Source organism: Felis catus, chromosome F1 (genome assembly GCF_018350175.1).
Source record: "Felis catus isolate Fca126 chromosome F1, F.catus_Fca126_mat1.0, whole genome shotgun sequence".
NCBI classification, from domain to species: Eukaryota; Metazoa; Chordata; class Mammalia; order Carnivora; family Felidae; genus Felis; species Felis catus.
Window position 1 is genome coordinate 55,161,110 of NC_058384.1, and position 24,321 is coordinate 55,185,430.

The window sequence follows — 24,321 nt, forward strand, 5'->3', positions numbered from 1 at the left end:
ACTGTTATAAAAGAAATATTTCAGCTGACTGATTGTGTGTGTGTGTGTGTGTGTGTGTGTGTGTGTGTGTATTGGGGGGGTGCTGTTTTTTAAAATTGTTTTCTTTATTCTAAAATATAACTTCACCATCAGTTCAACTTTGAATAGCCAATTGTTGCCTCTAGAGTGAATTTTAAGTCTGCTGCTGTAATCTTATTTACTTGTGTCACCGAATATTTCTGACCTTGTTTTTATGGGTATCTAGTGCTGTTATTTAGCCTCCCTTAGTCTTCTGGTCTTTGGCTCTGTTTTATAGAATCCATATTTTCAGGAGTTGATTGAAGTTGGCAAATATTCTCTAACACTTAAATTTTTTGGGGGGGTGGTTCCTGGAAATGATGACTTTCACAAGTCTGCTTTCATCCGAGTCTTTAACTTATGAATTGATCTTTCTTCCATGGGTCTTTATAATTGTTTCCCCCTCATCCTTCTCCTATTTGAAGAGCACTAGACAGTCACTGTTTACCAACACAGAGAGCCTATAGACTTGTGTCTTCTATCTCTTTAGATCAAGGCCTCTTTTCAGGCTCCAATTCAAAGGCAACCCAGTTCACCTGCCCTTATTTTGTAGTTCTCCAATACTAATAATTGGTGGAAGAGGTGCAGATGCATACTTGCAGATGCATACTAACCTGCCTCCTACTTACAACTCTTCTGTGCATCATATGGGGCCCTGCATGCAGTGCGTCTCTGCAAAACCTGTGTAAAGCCCACCCCACAGCTTGGTTTCCGTAGCTGAACAAGTTGGTGGTTTCCATTCATTATCCTGAAATCTCTTGGACAGATAGAAATGCAGTTTGAAGAAAAAAACAACAATGACCCCCAAAGAAATCCAACTTAAAATCTGTGATAAAGTCAAAAGTAAGGAGGAGGTCAAGGGCAATTTACTTAGATTGAGAATTATGTGTTATTTGAAAGCTTCCAAAAACTTGCTGGTGTAACTGCCTGAACATGAGATTGTTTGTTGGAGATAATTCTTTGATCCTTCTTTTTCAATTCCACTTAGGAAGATAGACATTACTAGTCCTTAGATATTTCCCCCCAACATCCTTAGCCAATTCTTTTATGTGTTACTGATAATATAGATGGGAAAGAGTTTTCTTAGGGCTCTAAATGCAAGATTTCTTGGAGAGGAAATTCCTCCTGTAGGCTAATTAACTAACCCCCATGATGGATAAGAGCTTTATGGAACATTGTAAGGTTAATATCCATTAAATCACTTTAACAGTTTTGAAAATTTGGATAGGCTCTAACCATAGTTGCAGACCAGAAAAAACTAATTGAAATACTCTACCATTAATTTCTAGAGTTTATAGAAATATCATTAATGATGACTAACACATATATCATAATCTATATTAGCTAAACATCTGTCCACATAAGAAATATATACAAGTGTTATGCATTAATATCCTACACTACATTGCTAAATAAAGAATGTTTGCATAAAATAAATCTACGACTCATAATTATTTCAGCCTAGCATATTGATACTATGTTCATAATAAAATAGAATTTTAATGTGGCTATTCAATATGGAACAATGCTTATATTTTTCCTTTTTTTTTCTTTTTAAAACAATTTTTTAATGTTTATTTATTTTTGAGAGAGAGAGACAGAGCACAAGCAGGGAAGGGGTAGACAGAGGGGGAAACAGAGAATCCGAAGCAGGCTCCAGGCTCTGAGCTGTCAGCATAGAGCCCAACATGGCACTCAAACTCATGACCTGTGAGATCATGACCTGAGCCTAAGTCGGATGCTTAACCAGCTGAGCCACCCAGGCACCCCTACTTTTCCTTTCTTTTCTTAAGTAAAGTGAATATATACTTGTCAAAACTTTACTTAGTAACACTGAATAAAGTGACGAACATTCTGGCTCTTACTTGTTAAAAATAAGCTATGATTTACTTCTAGAAGATTTTGATTTTTTTGAAATGCTTTTAACCTATCAAGCTTAATTCAGAGATGTTTTCTACTAATAATTCATATTAACCTTCAGGTGGCTGATGGCCACAAGATTTTTTTATACCCCAGTAAACTATTTAGCTGTTCATATCAAAGCCAAATCTGAACTACTTAGAACGTAATGCTGTATATGCTTGCTACTTGTTTCATACTTGTTTTTCATACTTATTTTTTCTTATATTGAATATATTTTATATTTCTTATAAAAAGGGTTTTATTAAATATAATAATAATTTAAGCAACATTATTTGAGTAGTTAACCTACTTAGCAGTCCAAAATTTGTTGTGTTTGTAAATATCAACTTCATATAATATATTTACAAGACTATAAATTATATTAATGGTTTAGTGTCAAAAGTAAAATTTAAAAAGATATCAATGGAGCACTTTAGTGGCTCAGTCAGTTAAGCATCCGACTCTTGGTTTCAGCTAGGGTTAAGCGTCAGACTCTTGGTTTCAGCTCAGGTCATGATCTCACAGTTCATGGGCTCCAGCCCGTCAGGCTCTATACTGACTACGGAGCCTGCTGGGGATTCTCTTTCTCTGCCCTTCCCTTGCTCGCTCTCACTCCCTCTCTCCCTCAAAATAAACAAACATTAGAAAATATCAACTAATTAGCAGCTATTACATTTTGGCCACAGTGAGACACACTTCCTCTTTATTTTGTTTCTGATAAGTTCCTTTTGTAGAACAAAAGTGGTATAAGTCAATACAATACATACACAGTTGAATTTAACTTTATTCAAAAGTATTTGTTCTCCTATATTGTGTGACTTTGCCAACCACAGAGTTTCAAGAGGCCATAATTATTTAAATTGTTCCATTTTTACACCCTCTCAATCTTTAAGTAATTTTGTATTGCTCAAAAATAATAATGAAATGATGTATTGAATATTGAGATTGAATTTTTATATGTATCAGAAGTTCTTGAATTTGACAGTCTTTTATTTATAAAGTTTAAATAAATTACGAGTTATATATAAATGTTCTGCAATAAATTGTGCTTTGAATGGCAACAGCAAATAAACATTCCTTAATATTTTGAATATTTTACCTACACATGTTCCAGTTCAAATTCAGTAAAGTTCAAGGGCATCCAAGTATGAAATAGCTTGTGAGGAAATTCACATTGCTTTCTTAATTTGATTTAGTTGGGGGAAAGGACACTAGTTCAGAAAATAGAACATCATCTTTAATAATTTTGGTTTAAATATAGACATTAAGTATTGTACATAGACTAGTGTGTATATAATTTTCCAATAGTTTATAGAAGGAGTTGGCATTATAAAATACATTAATTTCCATTGACTATCTTATCTGCATCTTAATGTTTTATTGCAAAAACTTGCTTATGGGAAGCATTGTTAAAAATGGTCAGAAAGAGAAATATGCCCTTAGAAACAGCATATGGAAAACCGTGCATTTAGATATTTAGGATAAATGTAACTAGGTATTTTATATAAATGGTAAAAAAAAAATAGTGCATCAATTACTGAGAGGAACGTAGTTGACAAATAATTTTCCAAATAGGAAGGAAATTTAATTCTAAGAACAGTAAACTGTTTGGTACAGTAATTATTTGCTTACTTTGTTTATATCAAAGTAAAACATGTACATAGCTAAGTAAATATGTTCAAAGACTTAGAATGTAATTTGGCATACTCCTGGCCCACTCCTCCCCATCCTTCTTATCTAGTCCTCCTTTCCAGAGACCACCACTTTCAATTCTTTTATCCTCTACCTAAATAAGATGCCATCTCTTAATTTACCAGTTTTAGATGTTAGCTATTGACTTTCAACTGCGGAAGATATGAATTTAGCCCTTTTATACTACTCTCTCCATGTTTTCTTGAAGTAATTTTAAGTCTTGAGTCAGCAAATATTCACTTTCTGTATTGGGTTTTGGGGTGTTTTCAAAGTGTGGAAAGATTATTTCCTACTAAGCCAAGAAGTGTTCTATGATGATGTTTGCTTCTTGTATAACTTTCTATATTTCCTGGAGTTAATAATTGCCTTTATCCCCATTTACTTGATTTTCTTTACACCTCTTGTCAAGTTTCCCTGTACTCTATTACTGACTTTCAGTATAATTTTTATTTCTGAAAATGGCATCTCATATGTAATTGATAGTGATTAGATATAGAATTTTAAGTTGAAATTATCTCTACTCTGTTTTCAAAAACTGATATCTGTCATTTTGTTTGGGGGAAATTTCCTTGCATTCTTTAAAAATTCTTTTCTATTTGTTTTCTGAGATACTTTTTACTGAAACATTATAGTAAGAGATCAAGTTCTCTGTATTGATCCTCAACTTTTTTTAAAATCTTTTTCTCCTACTTCCCTTTCATTGTCCCTTTATTTTACTTTTGGGGAGCATTCCTTGGTGTTAAATTCCAATTTTTCTATCTAGTTGTTTTTCCTGTTTCTGCATTAATTTACTAAAGCTCTTCCTTATTTTTTAATTTTTTTTTAAATAGCAGCCTATACTTGCTTAATGGAAGCAACTTATTTTTTAATGTCTCTTAGTATATTTGGGGTATTAATGATACTTTGTTCTGCTTCTTGAATTGTTTTGAAGTCCTCGAATTTTTTTTGGATTTTTTTTAAAGTTTATATATTTTGAGAGAGAAGGAGAAAAAAAAAATAACATGAGCAGGGGAGTGGCAGAGAGAGAGGGAGAGAGAGAGAGAATCCCAAGCAGGCTCCACACCGCCAGTGCAGAGCCTGATGTGGGGCTCGATCTCATGATCTGTGAGACCATGACCTGAACCGAAACCAGGAGTCAGACACTTAACCGACTGAGCCACCCAGGTGGCTTATTGTACTTATTTGTATCTGTCTTTTTTTTTACTTATTCGTATCTGTATCTTATTTATTTCACTTATTTGTATCTGTCTTTGTCTTTTAGTTTGGAGGTTTTTCTCAAACACCTGCTAATCTTTGCCTGTTCATTATATTTAAAAATGATTCGCTGAAATGCTAGTTGAACTCATTATGTGCATGGGTAAGGCTTGTTTGATAGCTTTCACCTCAGAGATGGCTTTCTCTGGAGGAGACACTACTCATAGCCATTCAGTTTCCCCAACAAAATTCCCTAGTCTTCCAAGTGTGTTGGTGTTCTGGGAGTTAGGAATGGGGCTGGGGTATAGCGTGGTGTTCTCACCATTCAGTGTGAAAACTTTCACTTAATTGGTACCTTAACCCTCACCTTCTACTATGCCTAATGTCTCCAGTTTTTGCTTTTGTTTTATTTCCCCTCAGAAAACAAACCCTTGAACATGGGGAGAGAAAAAGCGGGAGGTTCCTGGGGGACACTTGGAGCTTAGAAGTGTTCCTTTTATTTTTTTTTAATGTTTATTTATTTTTGAGAGAGAGAAAGAAAGAGTGTGAACAGAAGAGGAGCAAAGAGAGAGGGAGACACAGAATCCGAAGCAGGCTCCAGGCTCTGAGCTGTCAGCACAGAGCCCGACTCAGGTCTCAAACTCATAAACTGCGAGATCATGACCTGAGCTGAAGTAGGATGCTTAAGTGACTGAGCCACCCAGGAGCCCAGAAGTGTTGCTTTAGAGACTTTTAGCCAAGTCCTGTGCCTCACTTTTGCTTTCTGAGATATCTGAAGATTCCAATGCCTGCACGTTCTGGGTTTAGCAAGGAAAAATAGGATAGAATTTTATTGGTATCCCTATTTCCAGACACAAATTTGTCTCTGTTCTCTGTTCCTTTTGAGGCTTCTCAAAGGAAGTGTACAAAGGAAGTGTACAAAGATGTACCACTTCTCATCTGTTTCTCAACATAAATTATAATTTGGGTCACTGCCATCTCCCAGTTTCATTGAAGATGTGGTTTTATAGATGTTTATAGTTCTCCATGTTTCAGAACAAATTTCTAAAAGGATAAGATAGGGCAAGAAAAATATTGCTCTGCCCTTTTAAAACTGGAAGTCTCCTAAATGAGTAATTTTGAACTACAGGTCTATACAATGTTTTACACAAAGGTTTTGAAATAATAGTGTATTTCCCAAAACAGAACACCCAAAACATTTTATTCATACCAGTAGGTTTTCATTTTAAAGTGTATTTGAATGTGGGGCGCCTCGGTGTCTTAGTCGTTTGGGCATCTGACTTCAGCTCCGGTCATGATCTCGCAGTTCACGAGTTCGAGCCCCACGTCTGACTCTGTGCTGACAGCTCAGAGCCTGGATTCTTTGTCTGCCTCTCTCTCTCCCCCTCCTCGACTTGCGCTGTCTCTCTCTCTCTCAGAAATAAATAAACATTAAAAAAATTAAAGTATATTTTAATGTAATAGATGGAGGATGACACAGAAGGCGTGGATCCTACCCCCAGGAACCTTATCATCTATTGGGGAACATGAAATATGTGTGGGAATTACTATGACACCATCCAGAAGACATAACAAGGACAGTGAGAGTGACAGGGGTATAATTATGCACCATATGCATTCAGTGCAGGGAGATTTAACTTACATCTGGAGAGAGAAGGATTTCCAGGAGGAGGTAGCATTTTTGCATGGGAATTAATGTTTGGGTAAGATTTGCACCTAGCGAGAGCTTAATAAATATTTTCTGAACATAATACTGTTCAACTTTGGTGGTTTGACATTTTTCTTTCTGCTTCTGTGAATGGTAAACATTCTTTTCTTCAGTGCAGTATATCAGCTGCAGTCAGTTTCACTTATTCTTGTCTTAGTTTTCCTGAGAGGAATTAACAAAAACATTTTTATAAAGAAAACATACCATTCAATGACAGTTATTGATATAGCCTATAATTACAAAAAAAAAACCTTCCTGTGAGAATTCCATTATATTAATGATGCGTGTATATTATTAAGAATTATAAACATTGAGTAATAAACCTTCAAGTTCACATGTTCCCAGATGTTATTTTGGGACTACTAGATTAGCAATTTTTCAAAAACATAAGCAGTAATTAGAAATCTTTCATAATTTCTTTCAGAAACGGCACTTGGTTTTAATTCTTTCATTTAAAAAACTTGTAAAAAAATGGTGTCAGAACCATTGACATTTTTATAGCTTGACAAAAATCAAGGATAATTAAAATGAAATATTTGTTGCACAAATTAAACTGCAATTAATATGTTTTCTGCCACTGCTTGAAGGATAAGATTAAAATGGTGTTGTTAGCAGACTCCCTGCCGTGAGACTAATTTCTTGATTTTTATGCCACACATTATCACACACATTCTCAGAGCAAAAGAGTAAACCAACAAGTAAGAAACATTGTTTGATGAAAATGGTATACAGAAGGAGATAAACTGGCTTTTCTGAAGGCAAGGTCATATTACTTTTATTTTAAGATGTGATGACTAGTTGATTCCAAGGGTAAGATTTACACTTTTAAAGCCATTAAAATAAGTAGAAAATTGCCCTTCATTTTAGTTAGCTACACCTTTTAAATTTGCCAGTTTATTGTTTCAGGGGTGTTTGCATTTTCAAGAGGTAATTAGAAAATGAACAAGATATGTTAGGCAGAGGCCTCCCCTCCAGCTAACCAAGAAATAATAATAACTCCCATCACAAAAACCTAGATGTGAACAGTTTCAAGGAAAGTGGAGGGAAAGTGCATCTGTTACTGCTTTGGGAGGAGGATCACTTTTTCTCACTGGAGCCCATAATCAAAAAAGAAGAGAAAACAAAAACAAAAACCCAAAACCTAACCCTGACAAAAGTTAGTTACTGTTATAAAAAAAAATAATTCTCCAGCTGCCACCTATCCAGATAATGCATCAAGTATTATTTCTATGTGAATATTTTTTCTGGCTAATTACTTTTTGACATTAGACACCATTTGTGGTCGAATGAAAGAAAGAAGTAACCATTATTAATAGTCCTCTTTATTTCTCCAAATGTCTCTCTTGGGCAGTGCTACTTAAGGGATGTAAATGCACCAGTGGGAATTAGAAATTATGGGCTAGGCCCCATTCACTGAACACCTCTTCCTGGGGAGCTGGGAAGGTGTCAATGCATGTTGTGTGATGATAGCATTAAGCCATGGCAGTGCCTGTTGAAGAAGTGATGAATGGAGCTCTGTTCATATACAACAAGGCCACGGTGCCCCTTTCACACTGCCTCCAGAGAAAAGGCAACGAAGATAAGTTATTCAGAGGCCTCCCCTCCAGCTAACCAAGAAATAATAATAAGTCCCATCACAAAACTTGCTTGATGCTCACCTACATTCTGCACTGCTAATGCCAAATGCACTAATAGGTTTCAGACATCAGAAAATGTTGCCCTCCAAAAATCTTAGAGCAGATAAATCGATCTTTTTTAGGATAGCTTAGTGGGTTTTGGTTACTTGAAATGACACTAATGTTGTAGTGACAAATTTGGTGGTTGTAGTAATGCTCTTAGTTTACGCTCTCGTTTCATTCAAGTTAGTTCTCAAATGTCATATGAGAATAGTCTTTCCTGACCACTTGATTTGAAATTCCAAGCCCTTCTCCCTACTCTGCCTCATTTTCCTTCACGGCATGTATTATTATCCAACTGATTTATTTGCTTATTGTCTGTCTCTTGTTACTAGAAATTTAAGTTTCATGAGGATAGGAATGTGTGCCTGACATATTCATTGCTATATCCTCACTGCCTAGAGCAGCACTTGGCCAAAGAAAGAAAGAAAGAAAGAAAGAAAGAAAGAAAGAGAAAAGAAAAAAGAAAGAAAGAAAGAAGAAAGAGTGAGTGAATAAATGAAACGAATTACTTAAAAAGAGCAGAAAGAAATTAAATAAATACAATAACTCCTGTTGATAATATGAAGATCTAGGTTTAGTAGAGGGTCATGAGAATTATTCATTAAAGCTTCATTTATACTTTATTTTTAATCTCAGTGAAATTATACTGAAATGAAAACCTTTTCATAAAACCAAAATGTCAAGTTATAATTGATATATGGTTAGTGTTCATGAAAAGTTATTCACAACTTACCCTGTGAAGAATAGTAAACAATACTGTGAATCCCTTAGTTCATATTTTTATTTGTGTTCTCATTCATTCGTTTGTTCATTCAGTGTAACTTGTGTCCTAGGACGCATGTATCTGTAATATTTTGTAGAGTATACAAGTCTGTTCGACAGTGAGTGCACCATGATATAGCTTTACTGTGCAATAGGCATACGGGGGATTCTTGCATTTGAAGTGTTTATGTTCCATAAAGTCAGTGTGAATACTGAATCAGCGAATACTGAACCACTGCTCCTAAGGAGAATACAGGGTTAGGTTCCTGAGAACCTGCGGTCAACATTTTTGTCAACTGACCAATATATAACACTGATTTGTGTGTGTTTCTGTTTAAGCTTATTTAATATATATTGTTGATTCATTAGCACCTAACTGCAGGCTAACAGCACTAGAACTCATACCTGAATGCAAGTTATCTAACATCTTTTCTCCCTAAGGAACATAGTAGCCTTCTTCCACTTAGGAACACTAGACCACAATGCCGCCCTGTCCTTGTGGTCCATTTTAAATGGTGAAATCACCAACAAAAAGGTGAAAACGGTGTCACTAAAATTAGAACACAAAAGGACACTTGTTTACAGCATAAGATCTGAAATGAGAAAGCAGGCCTCAGCTGGGATGTGTGCATCAGGTCACTGCTTTTTTGCCACTCTGCTTATATCTGTGGGTGAGTGAAAGCACTGTGAGCATTGATTAGGAGGTTACAAATAAATTTTAGTAAATTTGCAAATAAGGACTCTGAATAGTGATGATCAATGATTAGCATTCTTATAAAGAAGTCACCATTGAATACATTGCTATAGCCTCTTGACTGGTGAATCTGGGCATTATCATCTTTGCAAAACATGGCCACAATGAGAAGTCCTGTATTTCCATTCAACCAGAATTTATTGAGTCCTGACGGGACAGGCGATGTACTGGTGATGTAATGTACAAGATAAACACACCCCCTTCATTTTCCATAGAGCCCATAGATGAATATCTGTTACTCACTTTCTCCCTACTTTATTCTCTCTCCTTTTCCTCCTCCTCCTCTTCTTCTTCTTCTTTCTTCTTCTTCTTCTTCTTCTTCTTCTTCTTCTTCTTCTTCTTCTTCTTCTTCTTTTCTCTCTCTCTCTGTCTCTCTCTGTCTCTCTCTGTCTCTCTCTCTCTCTCTCTCACACACACACACACACACACACACTCTCTCTCTCTCTCTCTCTCTCTCTCCTACCTCTCCTGATTTCTCTGTCTCTCCCCCAAATACTTTTAGACTCAGGTTACTGATGGTACAGAGGAACCTGGATATAGCATCTGCTAGTTGGAAAAGGAAAGGTTCCCGAGTGTGGAGTGGACTTTAGGAGGACTCTCTTGGTGATGGAGAAAGGGCATGCAGTATCCATCTGCTTCTCTTGGCTTCTAGAGTGACAGGGTTGAATGAGAGGATAAGGAGGTGCTATACCAGAAGGCCCAAACTTTGAGCAGATTTGTGGTTTCCCGAAGGCCACATCTGTTTTTTCATCAGTTATTCCTTCAGCCACATAATATTGACCAAGCCCCTGCGTCGTATGATACAGTGTGCTAAACCTTGGGGAAGAGTGAGAAGAGTGTGAGCGGTCTATTTAGTTCTTTCCCCTCTCGAGAAGTGTCTTGAAGTACCAAATCACCTAGAGGCATACAGTTTCTTTCTTACTAAGAAACACATAGTATTTAGGAAGGTCACAATCCTCATTTCAGTTGCTCTTCCCACTCTGTGTGGTTTTGCCTTTAGCCACTCCGATATTATCTCTGAGCATTTTTGCAGCACATTTTCCAGTACACTAACCGTATACAAGTCCAAACTTCCCTGTTAGTGCCAGTTTCATACAGCATTCTGTCTATTTAAGATGGGCTGTCATTGGATATGAAAGTAATGCTCCTGGAACCTCTTACCCTAGTATCGTTAGCTTTGTCACAAAACCAACTGAAAGGCTACAGATCATTCTAACTATAGCATTGTATCTACTTGGATGTTCCATTTCAATGACTCTTATTTAGATGACATTTTTACTGTTTTTACTTGAAAGTAAACAGATAAGGCTGTACAAATATATTTCTATATCTAGATCTATTCCTTCTGATATATCTTTATATCCTATATCTCTTTTATTATGGCCATAATACATATCCACCATAACACAATGAACTGGTCAAACAAGAAACTTCATTGTTTATCCTTCACTTTGCATGTCTGGCCACCCATTTCCTGCTTGTGCATTTATTTATTTATTTATTTATTTATTTATTTTTCATTTTTTTTAATGTGTGTTTATTTTTGAGAGAGACAAAGGAAGAGACAGCGGGCAGGGCAGGTCAGGGGCAGAGAGAGAGGGAGACACAGAATCCGAAGCAGCCTCCAGGCTCTGAGCTGTCAGCACAGAGCCTGACGTGGGGCTCCAACTTGTGAACAGCGAGATCATGACCTGAGCTTAAGTTGGACACTTAACCGACTGAGCCACCCAGGCGACCCTCCTGCCTGTGCATTTATAACCAAGACTATAAAGATGGAGGAGGAGTATGAACTAAATAAAAGAAAACAGATAAGAGGCACCTGGGTGGCCCAGTCGGTTGAGCGTCCAACTTCGGCTCAGGTCATGATCTCGCAGTTCATGCGTTCCGTTCGAGTCCCACACTGGGCTCGGTGCTGACAGCCTGTCAGCACCCAGCCCGCTTCCTATCCTCTGTCCCCCTCTCTCCATCCCTCCCCCGTCTTGCACTCTCCCAAAAATAAATAAATATTTTATAAAACAGATAAAACTATAGCAGATAAATCTAGTAAGAAGAAAGATATATAAAAATGGAAAGAGAATCAATAGAAACTCAAATATGCAATGTTAGAATTCAGATGTACTCACATTGAAATAAAAGTAGGAACGTATGTATACCAAAGTCAAATATAAATGACCTTTGAATAAGCAACTATTTAGGAATATTCATTCAAAACTCTTGCCCTCATCCCTCAAATTAAAGGCACCTGAGAGTTTCTTAGTTTGAAAATAGCAAACATTTATGAAATATCTGCTATATGCCAGGCATGGTTTTAAATGCTTTATATGTATGAACTCTTGTAATCCTTGCAACAGCACTATGAGTAAAGTATTATTTTCATGTTATTTCATCTCTTTCAAATGAGGAAACAGGAACTGCAGAGGTTATGCTAGTTTTCCAGGGTCACAGAGCTCTTAAGAATGAAGCTGGATTTCAAACCCAAGAAGTTTGGCTCCAAAGCAATATTGCCTCAGAATACAAGTCCCAAGAAAGTTTCCAAACAACGCTTACAAATACCATCAGTGACACTCAAAGCATAATGTAATATACAAATGAACCTGATGTCCTTTTCACGTTCAGACTGACAGTGCATCCTGAACTCAGTGTCCGCTAAAAAGGGGTCCCTTGAGAGCATACACAAATGGTTTAATTGGAAGAGTACATGATAAATCCTAAAGCTTTGGGATTCAGAAGAACACAAATAATAGAGAACCCTTTAGGATGCTTTTCTGAAAATGCAGAGTGAACAGGGAGAAGACAAGAACTCCTGCAACTTGTAACCATATTTTCTCAAAACCGTAGAAATGCTCATGCCATCACAGAATCTTCCACATGTAATGAGACCAAAGTTTAATTGTGCAGGAACAATGCCAAGATATCTTTTCAACCTGCCTATGAACTCTTGTTTGAAGACTATGGAAGAGCCCAAGTGTGAGCTAGACTTAACTGTGGTCTCATTTGGGAGGTATTTTCAGTTAAAATAGTATTTAGGATTCTGGTAAAAGTTCTTGCCACTGTCTCTCTCTCTCTCTCTCTCTCTCTCTCTCTCTCTCTCTCTCTCTTTTTAAGATCTAAGAGAAAAATCTTTGCAATGCTTTAGAGCTGAATATTTTAAAAAGTATTTTAAGCTGAAGAGTATGTGCTTAGCCTTTGATTTCCATCCAATCCCAGAGGTGTTTGCTGTGGTGTATCGGCCCTGTCCTGTTTCCCAACATTCAAGCTGGTTGTTTAAGGACTCAGTTGTGAGTACCTGGTGAAAAGCCTTAAATAACTAGATAAACAGCCCAGCTGCCAACCTAAAGCAATCTTACACTTAGGGGGTGAGTGGCCCAGGAAATTTGCTCTTTGTCATTTTGACTTGGGTTTGAAAATGGACCTGGGCTGCATTCCAGCTCAAAGAGCCGTTCACTTCCAAAGACTCCTAAATTGTCCCAAGGAGCTCATTTTAGCAGTGGATTATTTGTGTTTGGCCGGGCATCCTAATAGCAAAAGCTGTCTGCTTTGGCAAGCAAAGGCTATGGCAGGATTTAGAATTACTATCCCCAGTGTTTTTCTTGATGAGGTTATTTTTCAGGAAAGCAGTCCCCCACCCTCCATTTAAAAAGTGACACTGCCTGAGTGTTGTGCAGGCAGTCTTCTTGAACTCATAAAGGGCCTCCCACGGCAGGGTGTCCTGTTCTATGTATCAGAGGCGAAGTTGAAACAAACGAGAAGCAACACCAGGTATTTACCAAAACCAAAGCTGTCTGAATGACACATTCATCTTTTCCTATACCCGAGGTGGCAGTTATTGGTTGACTAGGGATGAGGAAGAATTTGGAGGTTTAAATTTAAAAATAAGAACGATAAAGAATTTGTGAAAAATTTTCTTTAGGGGATATAGAGCGTAGGTACTTGAAGAGTCCATGCTTATTTATCTACACAGTTGTAAATTGGGCCTATTGTCCGACTCTCCCCCTGGCCTATGAGGCCTCCAGGTTTTGCTTACCATCAGCTGGAAGCTAACTAGCATAGTACTTACACACTGCAGGGGCTCAAATGCTACCGGAAAGCAGAGGTGAGATTAGAACACAGGATCAGGTAATGCTTCACTCATCGTATTAGAGGAGTCCAAAATTAAGTACACGAGAAGATCCCCAGGACTGAAGGAAGAAAAAGTTAGAATTTCTACTTATATTTAGTTTTACCTCATTTATATACCTGTTTACATTTTAATATCACAGTATGATACATGTAGAATTTAAAACAGATAATTAGGTGTATATTAAAGAGTGCTTGCTCAAAAATATTTTTACTGATGGTGGATAATGATAAAAATTTTTGAGTCCCACTTTGCTGCTTTATTGCCCCATAATTAGTCTCTCATAGGTGTCAATGGAGTTTATTTGAGCTTTAAAATAACCTGGTGGGCAGAATATGAATAGCATTTTACCATTGAAGGAAAAGGGGAAGAAAATACTAGTGCTAAGTGCTGGGGGTTTTATCCTGGTTAATCCTCACAGCAGCTCCCTTTTGTAGCTGATGAAGCAGAATGTGCTATTATTTTCTGGAATAATTTAAAGAGAATTGGTATCATTTCTTCCTTGTTGGGTAGAATTCACCAGTGAAATCATCTGGGCCTGTTTTGGAAGATGATCAATTATTGATTGAATTTTTAAAATAGATATAGGCCTTGGGGCACCACTGGGTGGCTCAGTCAGTTGGGCATCCGACTTGGCTCAGGTCATGATCTCACAGCTCATGGGTTCAAGCCCCGTATTGGGCTCTGTGCTGACATCTCAGAGCCTGGATCCTGCTTCAGATTCCGTCTCCCTCTCTCTCTGCCCCCACACCCTGCTCGCACTCTGTCTCTCTCAAAAATAAATAAACATTAAAAAAATTATTAAAAATAGATATAGGTTGATTCAGATAGGCTATTTCTCCTTGTGTGAGTTGTAGTAAATTGTGTCTTTCAAGAAGTTGGTCCATTTCACCTAAGTCGTTAAATTTTTGATCATAGAGTTGTTCATAATATTCCTTTATCATCCTTTTGATGTCTGTGGGGTCAGTTGGGATGATCCCTCTTTCATTTCTGATATTAGTAATCTGTGTCTTCTCTTTTTTTTATTCTTAGCCTGCTAGGTGTTTATCAATTTTATTGATCCTTTCAGAGAACTGGCTTTTGGTTTTGTTGATTTTCTCTATTGATTTCTTGTTTTCAATTTCATTGATACCTGCTCTGATTTTATTTTCTTCAGCTTACTTTCTTTTTTTTTTATATATGAAATTTATTGACAAATTGGTTTCCATACAACACCCAGTGCTCATCCCAAAAGGTGCCCTCCTCAATACCCATCACCCACCCTCTCCTCCCTCCCACCCCCCATCAACCCTCAGTTTGTTCTCAGTTTTTAACAGTCTCTTATGCTTTGGCTCTCTCCCACTCTAACCTCTTTTTTTTTTTTCCTTCCCCTCCCCCATGGGTTCCTGTTAAGTTTCTCAGGATCCACATAAGAGTGAAACCATATGGTATCTGTCTTTCTCTGTATGGCTTATTTCACTTAGCATCACACTCTCCAGTTCCATCCACGTTGCTACAAAAGGCCATATTTCATTTTTTCTCATTGCCACGTAATATTCCATTGTGTATATAAACCACAATTTCTTTATCCATTCATCAGTTGATGGACATTTAGGCTCTTTCCATAATTTGGCTATTGTTGAGAGTGCTGCTATGAACATTGGGGTACACGTGCCCCTATGCATCAGTACTCCTGTATCCCTTGGATAAATTCCTAGCAGTGCTATTGCTGGGTCATAGGGTAGGTCTATTTTTAATTTTCTGAGGAACCTCCACACTGCTTTCCAGAGCGTCTGCACGAATTTGCATTCCCACCAACAGTGCAAGAGAGTTCCCGTTTCTCCACATCCTCTCCAGCATCTATAGTCTCCTGATTTGTTCATTTCAGCCACTCTGACTGGCATGAGGTGATATCTCATTGTGGTTTTGATTTGTATTTCCCTGATGAGGAGTGACGTTGAGCATCTTTTCATGTGCCTCTTGGCTATCTGGATGTCTTCTTTAGAGAAGTGTCAATTCATGTTTTCTGCCCATTTCTTCACTGGATTATTTGTTTTTCAGGTGTGGAGTTTGGTGAGTTCTTCATAGATTTTGGATACTAGCCCTTTGTCCGATATGTCGTTTGCAAATATCTTTTCCCATTCTGTCGGTTGCCTTTTAGTTTTGTTGATTGTTTCCTTTGCAGTGCAGAAGCTTTTCATCTTCATGAGGTCCCAATAGTTCATTTTTGCTTTTAATTCCTTTGCCTTTGGAGATGTGTCAAGTAAGAAATTGCTGTGGCTCAGGTCAGAGAGGTTTTTTTCTGCTTTCTCCTCTAGGATTTTGATGGTTTCCTGTCTCACATTCAGGTCCCTCATCCATTTTGTGTTTATTTTTGTGAATGGTGTAAGAAAGTGATCTAGTTTCATTCTTCTACATGTTGCTGTCCAGTTCTCCCAGCACCATTTGTTTAAGACCCTGTCTTTTTTCCATTAGATATTCTTTCTTGCTTTGTCAAAGATTAGTTGGCCATACTTTTGTGGGTCCAATTCTGGAGTCTCTATTCCATTCCATTGGTCTATGTGTCTGTTTTTGTGCCAATACCATGCTGTCTTGATGATTACAACTTTGTAGTAGAGGCTAAAGTCTGGGATTGTGATGCCTCCCGCTTTGGTCTTCTTCTTCAAAATTACTTTGGCTATTCGGGGACTTTTGTGGTTCCACACAAATTTTAGGATTGCTTGCTCTAGCTTTGAGAAGAATGCTGGTGCAATTTTGATTGGGATTGCATTGAATGTGTAGATAGCTTCGGGTAGTATTGACATTTTAACACTATTTATTCTTCCAATCCATAAGCATGGAATGTTTTTCCATTTCTTTGTATCTTCTTCAATTTCCTTCATAACCTTTCTATAGTTTTCAGCATACAGATCTTTTACATCTTTGGTTAGGTTTATTCATAAGTATTTTATGATTCTTGGTGCAATTGTGAATGAGATCAACTTCTTTATTTGTCTTTCTGTTGCTTCCTTATTAGTGTATAAGAATGCAACTGATTTCTGTACATTAATTTTGTATCCTGTGACTTTGCTGAATTCATGTATCAGTTCTAGCATACTTTTGGTGGTGTCTATTCCATGTATAATATCACGTCATCTGCAAAAAGTGAAAGCTTGACTTCATCTTTGCCAATTTTGATGCCTTTGATTTCCTTTTGTTGTCTGCTGATGCTAGAACTTCCAACACTATGTTAAATAACAGCAGTGAGAGTGGACATCCCTGTCATGTTCCTGATCTCAGGGGGAAAGCTCTTAGTTTTTCCCCACTGAGGACAAGATTAGCTGCAGGCTTTTCATAAATGGCTTTCATGATGTTTAAGTATGTTCTTTCTCTCCCGACTTTCTCGAGGGTTTTTATTAAGAAAGGATGCTGAATTTTGTCAAATGCTTTTTCTGAATCGATTGACAGAATCATATGTTTCTTATCTTTTCTTTTGTTAATGTGGTGTATTATGTTGATTGATTGGTGAATGTTGAACCAGCCCTGCAGCCCAGAAATGAATCCCACTTGATCATGGTGAATAATACTTTTTATATGCTGTTGAATTCGATTTGCATGCATATTCATCAGGGATATTGGCCTGTAGTTCTTTTTTCCTGGGTCTCTGTCTTGTTTCGGAATCAAAGAAATGCTGGCTTCATAGAATGAGTCTGGAAGTTTTCCTTGCCTTTCTATTTTTTGGAACAGCTTGAGAAGGATAGGTATTATCTCTGCTTTAAATGTTTGGTAGAATTCCCCAGGGAAGCCATCTGGTCCTGTACTCTTATGCGTTGGGAGATTTTTGATAACTGATTCGAATAATTTCTTCACTGGTTATGGGTCTGTTCAAGTTTTCCATTTCTTCTTGTTTGAGTTTTGGAAGTGTGTGTATGCTTAGGAATTTGTCCATTTCTTCTAGGTTGTCCAGTGTGTTGGCATATAATTTTTCATAGTATTCTCTGATAATTGCTTCTATTTCTGAGGAATTGGTTGTAATAATTCCATTTTCATTCACGATTTTATCTATTTGGGTCATGTCCCTTTTCTTTTTGAGAAGCCTGGCTAGAGGTTTATCAATTTTGTTTATTTTTTCAAAAAAAACAACTCTTGGTTTCATCGATCTGCTCTACAAGTTTTTTAGATTCTATATAGTTTATTTCTGCTCTGATCTTTATTACTTATTTTTCTTCTGCTGGGTTTGGGGTGTCTTTGCTCTTCTGCTTCTAGTTCCTTTAGGTGTGCTGTTAGATTTTTTATTTGGGATTTTTCTTGTTTCTTGAGATAGGCCTGGATTGCAATGTATTTTCCTCTCAGGACTGCCTTCGCTGCATCCCAAAGCGTTTGGATTGTTGTATTTTCATTTTCATTTGTTTCCATATATTCTTCAATTTCTTCTCTAGTTGCCTGGTTGACCCATTCATTCTTTAATAGGGTGTTCTTTAACCTCCATAGTTTTGGAGGTTTTCCAGACTTTTTCCTGTGGTTGATTACAAGTTTCATAGCATTGTGGTCTGAAAGTGTGCATGGTATGATCTCAATTCTTTTATACTTATGAAGGGCTGTTTGTGACCCAGTATGTGATCTATCTTGAAGAATGCTCCATGTGCACTCAAGAAGAAAGTATATTCTGTCGCTTTGGGATGCAGAGTTCTAAATATATCTGTCATGTCCAACTGATCCAATGTGTCATTCAGGGCCCTTGTTTCTTTATTGATCCTGTGTCTAGATGATCTATCCATTGTTGTAGGTGGGGTATTAAAGTCCCCTGCAATTACCACATTCTTATCAATAAGGTTGCTTATGTTTGTGATTAATTGTTTTATATGTTTGGGGGCTTCTATATTTGGGGCATAGACATTTATAATTATTAGCTGTTCCTGATGGATAGACCCTGTAATTATTATATAATGCCCTTCTTCATCTCTTGTTACAACCTTTAATTTAAAGTCTAGTTTGTCTGATATAAGTATGGCTACTCCAGCTTTCTTTTGACTTCCAGTAGCATGATACATAGTTCTCCATCCCCTTACTTTCAATCTGAAGGTGTCCTCAGGCCTAAAATGAGTCTCTTGTAGATAGCAAATAGATGGGTCTTGTTTTTTTAATCCATTCTGATACCCTATGTCTTTTGGTTGGAGCATTTAGTCCATTTACATTCAGTGTTATTATTGAAAGATATGGGTTTAGAGTCACAGTGATGTCTGTAGGTTTCATGTTTGTAGGGATGTCTCTGGTACTTTGTGGTCCTTGCAACATTTCACTCATAGAATCCCCCTTAGGATCTCTTGTAGGGCTGGTTTAGTGGTGATGAATTCCTTCAGTTTTTGTTTGTTTGGGAAAACCTTTATCTTTATCTCCCCTTCTATTCTGAATGACAGGCTTGCTGGATAAAGGATTCTCAGCTGCATGTTTTTTCTGTTCATCACATTGAAGATTTCCTGCCATTCCTTTCTGGCCTACCAAGTTTCAGTAGATAGGTCTGTTACTACTCTTATGTTTCTACTTTTGTAAGTTAGAGCCTGTTTATCCCTAGCTGCTTTCAGAATTTTCTCTTTATCCTTGTATTTTGCCAGTTTCACTGTGATATGTTGTGCAGAAAATTGATTCAAGTTATATCTGAAGGGAGTTCTCTGTGCCTCTTGGATTTCAATGCCTGTTTCCTTCCCCAGATCAGGGAAGTTCTCAGCTATGATTTGTTCAAGTACACCTTCAGCCCCTTTCTCTCTCTCTTCCTCTTTTCAAATTCCTATTATACGGATATTGTTCCATTTGATTGCATCACATAGTTCTCTACCTCTCCCCTCATACTCCTGAATTTTTTTATCTCTCTTTTTCTCGGATTCCTTTTTTTCCATAATTTTATCTTCTAATTCATCTATTCTCTCCTCTGCCTCTTCAGTCTGAGCTGTGGTCACCTCCGTTTTATTTTGAGGCTCATTTATAGCATTTTTTAGTTCCTCATGACTATTTCTTAGTCCCTTGATCTCTGTAGCAATAGATTCTCTGCTGTTTTCTATCCTTTTTTCAAGCCCAGCGATTAATTTTATGCTATTATTCTAAATTCTTGTTCCGTTATATTGCTTAAATCATTTTTGATCAATTCGTTAGCTCTCCCTACTTCATGGAGTTTCTTTTGAGGAGAATTCTTCCATTTCATCATTTTGGGTAGTCCCTTCTATAGCTCCAAACTGCAGGGCATGTCCCCTGTACTGTCCAGAGTAACTTGTGTTGGTGGGCAGGGCTGCGGTCAGACCTGGTGTCTGCCCCCAGCCCACTGCTGGGGCCATAGTCAGACTGGTGTGTACCTTATCCTCCCCTCTCCTAGGGTCAGGACTCACTGTGGAGTGGTGTGGCCCCTGTCTGGGCTGCTTGCACACTGCCAGGCTTGTGGTGCTGCTTCGATGAGATCTGGCCAAGGGCGTATTAGCTAGGGTGGATCTGCAAGGTAAGCATAGGGGCGGGAGGGGCAGGCTTAACTCCCTTTGCTGTTGGTGGTCCCCTGCGGGAGGGGCCCTGAAGCACAGGGAGGGAGGCAGGCCTGTCAGAGGGATGGAGCCACAGAATCCACGGGCATTTGCACCGTGCAAGCAAGTTTGGTGACGGGAACTGGTTCCCTTTGGAATTTCGGCTGGGGGATGGGAGAGGGAGATGGCACTGGCCAGCGCCTTTGTTCCCCCACTGAGCTGAGCTCTGTCTTCAGGTGCTCAACAACTCTCCCTCCCCACGTCCCCTTGCCCTCCGTGCTCTCCGAGAGCAGAGATGTTGACTTTTAACATTCCAGATGTTAAGTCCCACTGGCTGTCAGAACTCATGGAGTCCGGCCCCTCCGCTTTTGCAAACAAGACTCGGGGGCTCTGCCTTGCCAGGTGGGCTGCCCCTCCACCGCCCCGGCTCCCTCCCACAGGACTGTGTAGCGCACACCGCTTCTCCACCCTTCCTACCCTCTTCCGTGAGCCTCTTGTCTACCTTGGCTCTGGAGAGTCCATTCTGCTAGTCTTCTGGTGGTTTGGGGGTTATTTAGGCAGATGTGGGTGGAATCTAAGCGATCGGCAGGACGAGGTGAGCCCAGAGTCCTCCTACGCCTCCATCTTCCTTTAATCTCTCATTTAGTTTTTTGAAAAATAAATTGCCGTGTGTATTTATAAAAAGAAAACACTTGGGACGCCAGGGTGGCTCAGATGGTTAAGCATTCAACTCGATTTCAGCTCAGATTGTGATCTCACGGTACATGAGATCAAGTCCTGTGTAGGGCTCTGTGTCAATAGTACCGAGCCTGCTTGGGATTCTCTGTCTTTCTCTCTCTCTGCCCCTCCCCGACTCTCTCTCTCTCAACGTAAATAAAATAAAATAGATAAATAAAATAAATAAAATTTAAAAAATAAAAAGAAACTTTAAAAAGAAAACTCTTCACAGTTGTAGATTTCTGTGTGCCTACATAAAAAATCACTACCATGCTTCACACATATGCCTAACTTCCATACACTCAAATTTAAGAGTAATGTGAATTATTTACTACTGCAAAATGCTCCTACTATGTCATTGGCAACCCTTGCAAATACCGTGTCGATTCCTGAGTACCCCTAGAATCACAATTTGAACTAAAAAGAAAGCAAGAATATGGATATTGGGCACCACAGGAAAATAGTACTTGATTATATAAAGTTCTGTTGCATTTTTGCTATTTTTTTCAAATTAATTAGTTTTTTATCTAAGTGTTTCTGTCGCTTAAATTCTCTTCATACTCAAAAGCAGCGTCTGTTAAAGCATAACTGCCTTCATGTCCCTTGGGTTCTGTCACTTTGTTTCACTAACACAGAGCAACAGGTGTGGGGCTTCTCCCTGGGGCCTGGATAACGTTGGTCCTAAAAGCAGAGAATTAGGGTTAAGACCTCTAGCCGGAAGAGAGAGCCAGGTCCCTAGTGGCAAAGATACTCGCATGTTCTTCAGTACATGTATGTTTTGTGTGTTTGTAATGGATGAACTCTGTAAGAGGTGGGCTCAGGGCAAAGGTCCTTGTTTCCAAGTTTTTCTTAAAAAAAAAAAAAAAAAAAAAGAAAAAGAAAAAGAAAACTATCCCAAATCATCTCCATTAAGTGTAGGCCTCCTTTACAAAGAGACACATATATTTTTTTATAGTCTGACCATTTATCGATAGCATTCACTGTTGATTTAGTACTTTACCTCTTCTTGTGCCTTTTAACATGCATGAAGAGCATCCATTTGTATCACTCAAATGCTGCTTCTCTGGGTACTGAGTAAAAAAAAAAAAAAAGATTTTCCCCCTCTAAACTCCTTTAGCATTCATTTGAATCAATGCTATGGTACTTACCACAGTCTGCCCTCTGTTATGAGTATTTGGGTATATGACCTTTCCCATGTCATTCATCCAGTCAACAACTATTTCTTACAAAACAAAGCACCGATTCCTATGAAGCTTATAATCTCATATGGGACACAAAATAAATAAATATTCAATATCCTGGAGCGGCAATTAAGAAAATAGAGCCAGTTAAGACAATAGAACGTTTTAGGAGTGCTATTTTATATATACAGGTAGTCTGGGAAGGCCTCTGTTAACAGAGATGTGAGAAAAGGAGGGAATGAGCCACGGAAATAAGGGAGATAAAGCTGTCTAGGTGGAGGCATCTGTAACTATAAAGACTGGGAAGAAATGTGTTCCGTAAACAAGTGTTGCTAAAGAGGGTCAAAAGAGGGGGAATGTAGAGGAAAAGAAGTCATGTCCGAAAAGGACCCAAAAGTACAACTATGTGGGGGGACTTATAGGTCAAGGTAAAAAAATTTAGATCGTAAGCTCCTTTAAGATAGGTGACTAGGTGTGGTCTTTGCATCACTCAGAGGTTCTTAATAGTGCCACCCATGACTATGACAAGCTATGTGTTTAAGGAAACTTCTGTACCTCTGGCTTTTAACTGATAACAATTATCTGTTAATTTTGTCTGATTTGAGGATAAAACAGGAAATGTGAAGTGCATTTAAATAGCTATCTAAAAGTGTAATATAATATAAATTGCAATGAAATAGTAATAATAATAATAATAATAATAATAATAATACAAAGTAAGGTCTCTGTGGTAATCTTTGATCTTTTTCCTCCCAGGATTTCCAAACTGTATTACCATCATTTGATCTCTTCTCAAAGTATGGAAAATTATATTCAAAAGCTGGACAAATTATATAAAGGTATGCTATTTTGCTAAGAAGTGTTTCAAAAAGTATATTAAAAACATTTTAAAAATCAAACAAGATTGACTTTAACTCCCAAGCATTTTTAAAACTGTGCTATAATATTTATCTATAATAAAAGTTTATCTTTTGTTCTGATTTAATGGCTTTAACATTCAAAAATCATGGATTTTCTTTTTCAAATCTCCCAAATAGACTCAAAACACATTAAGACAACTGACAAAAATCTGAGGTAACCTTTTAAGTTAATTAATACAGTAAATAGGTTTACACAATGCAATGAAAAAAATACTGATAGTGTCCAAAAGTTAAAATAGTATAAAATATTATATTCAGTATGTGTGCTATTTGAAATATGAGTTGTCTTTAGGGGATTCCAAATAAGTAGTGTCTAAGGTCTCTGATTATCAAAGTTTACAGTACGGAAAAGAACAGAGATACCCATATAAACTTCAAGATCACAAAATAAGCTCTCAGTGAAAACTGTTTAATTGCCGAGAAGTTTTAGAATAGCAAGTGATTATAATAAAGTAAGGCTAATAGGGATTGCGGCACTTTCAACCAAATTAAAGGAGGTATGGTAAGAAGACAGCAAAGATGACTACAGTTGAGGGAAAAGCGCAGCAGTGAGAAATCATGCTGGGTGAGATTCCCTAGGCAGCCTCCCCCACCAAGAAGCAAGGGGAAAACAGGACTGGTTCATTGGAAAGAGCACAGAGTAGATTCAAGCAACTTGGGTTCTGTAGATTTCATGTTAGTTTAACTTCTCTCCCCACTTACAACTTTGGATACTTCAAAGTTGTTCTATATGTTAAATATCTACCTCTTAACTACTCCAAAGGAATATATGAAGGGTAATATATGAAGGAAAATATGAAATATCCTGAGCTAATACAAAAGCATACATATAATGCCAAGTGGAATTGTGGTTTCAAAGGTTTATAAAGTATCGGTACAGATTGGAGCATCTATCTAGTATCTGTGACTCACAGGATGAAGTAGTTTTAAAAAAAATTTAACATTTATTTATTACTGAGAGACGGAGCGTGAGCAGGGGAGGGGCAGAGAGAGAGGGAGACACAGAATCCAAAGCAGGCTTCAGGCTCTGAGCTGTCAGCACAGAACCCGACGCGGGGCTCAAACTCACAGACTGCAAGATCATGACCTGAGCTGAAGTAGGTGCTTAACCGACTGAGCCATGCTGGTGCCCCCAGGATGAAATGGTTTACATAAAATTTTCCATATTTGTGTATGA

General features: G+C 37.8%; 1 protein-coding gene across 6 annotated transcripts in view; it reads left to right on the plus strand.

The window, feature by feature from the left end:
• SPATA17 (spermatogenesis associated 17) overlaps window positions 1-23,204 on the plus strand; it is a 189,737-nt gene extending 166,533 nt beyond the window's left edge. For 4 of the 6 annotated variants that reach the window (XM_045049006.1, XM_045049008.1, XM_045049007.1 and 1 more), the window contains one exon: window positions 8,565-8,738. In XM_045049006.1, coding sequence (XP_044904941.1) covers window positions 8,565-8,723 — 159 coding nt within the window. In that variant the 3' untranslated portion in view covers window positions 8,724-8,738. Of the gene's footprint in view, window positions 1-8,564; window positions 8,739-22,980 lie in introns of those variants that run through there. The other 2 variants (XM_019822203.3, XM_003999504.6) reach the window with 1 other exon arrangement.
• Window positions 23,205-24,321: the final 1,117 nt, after the last annotated feature.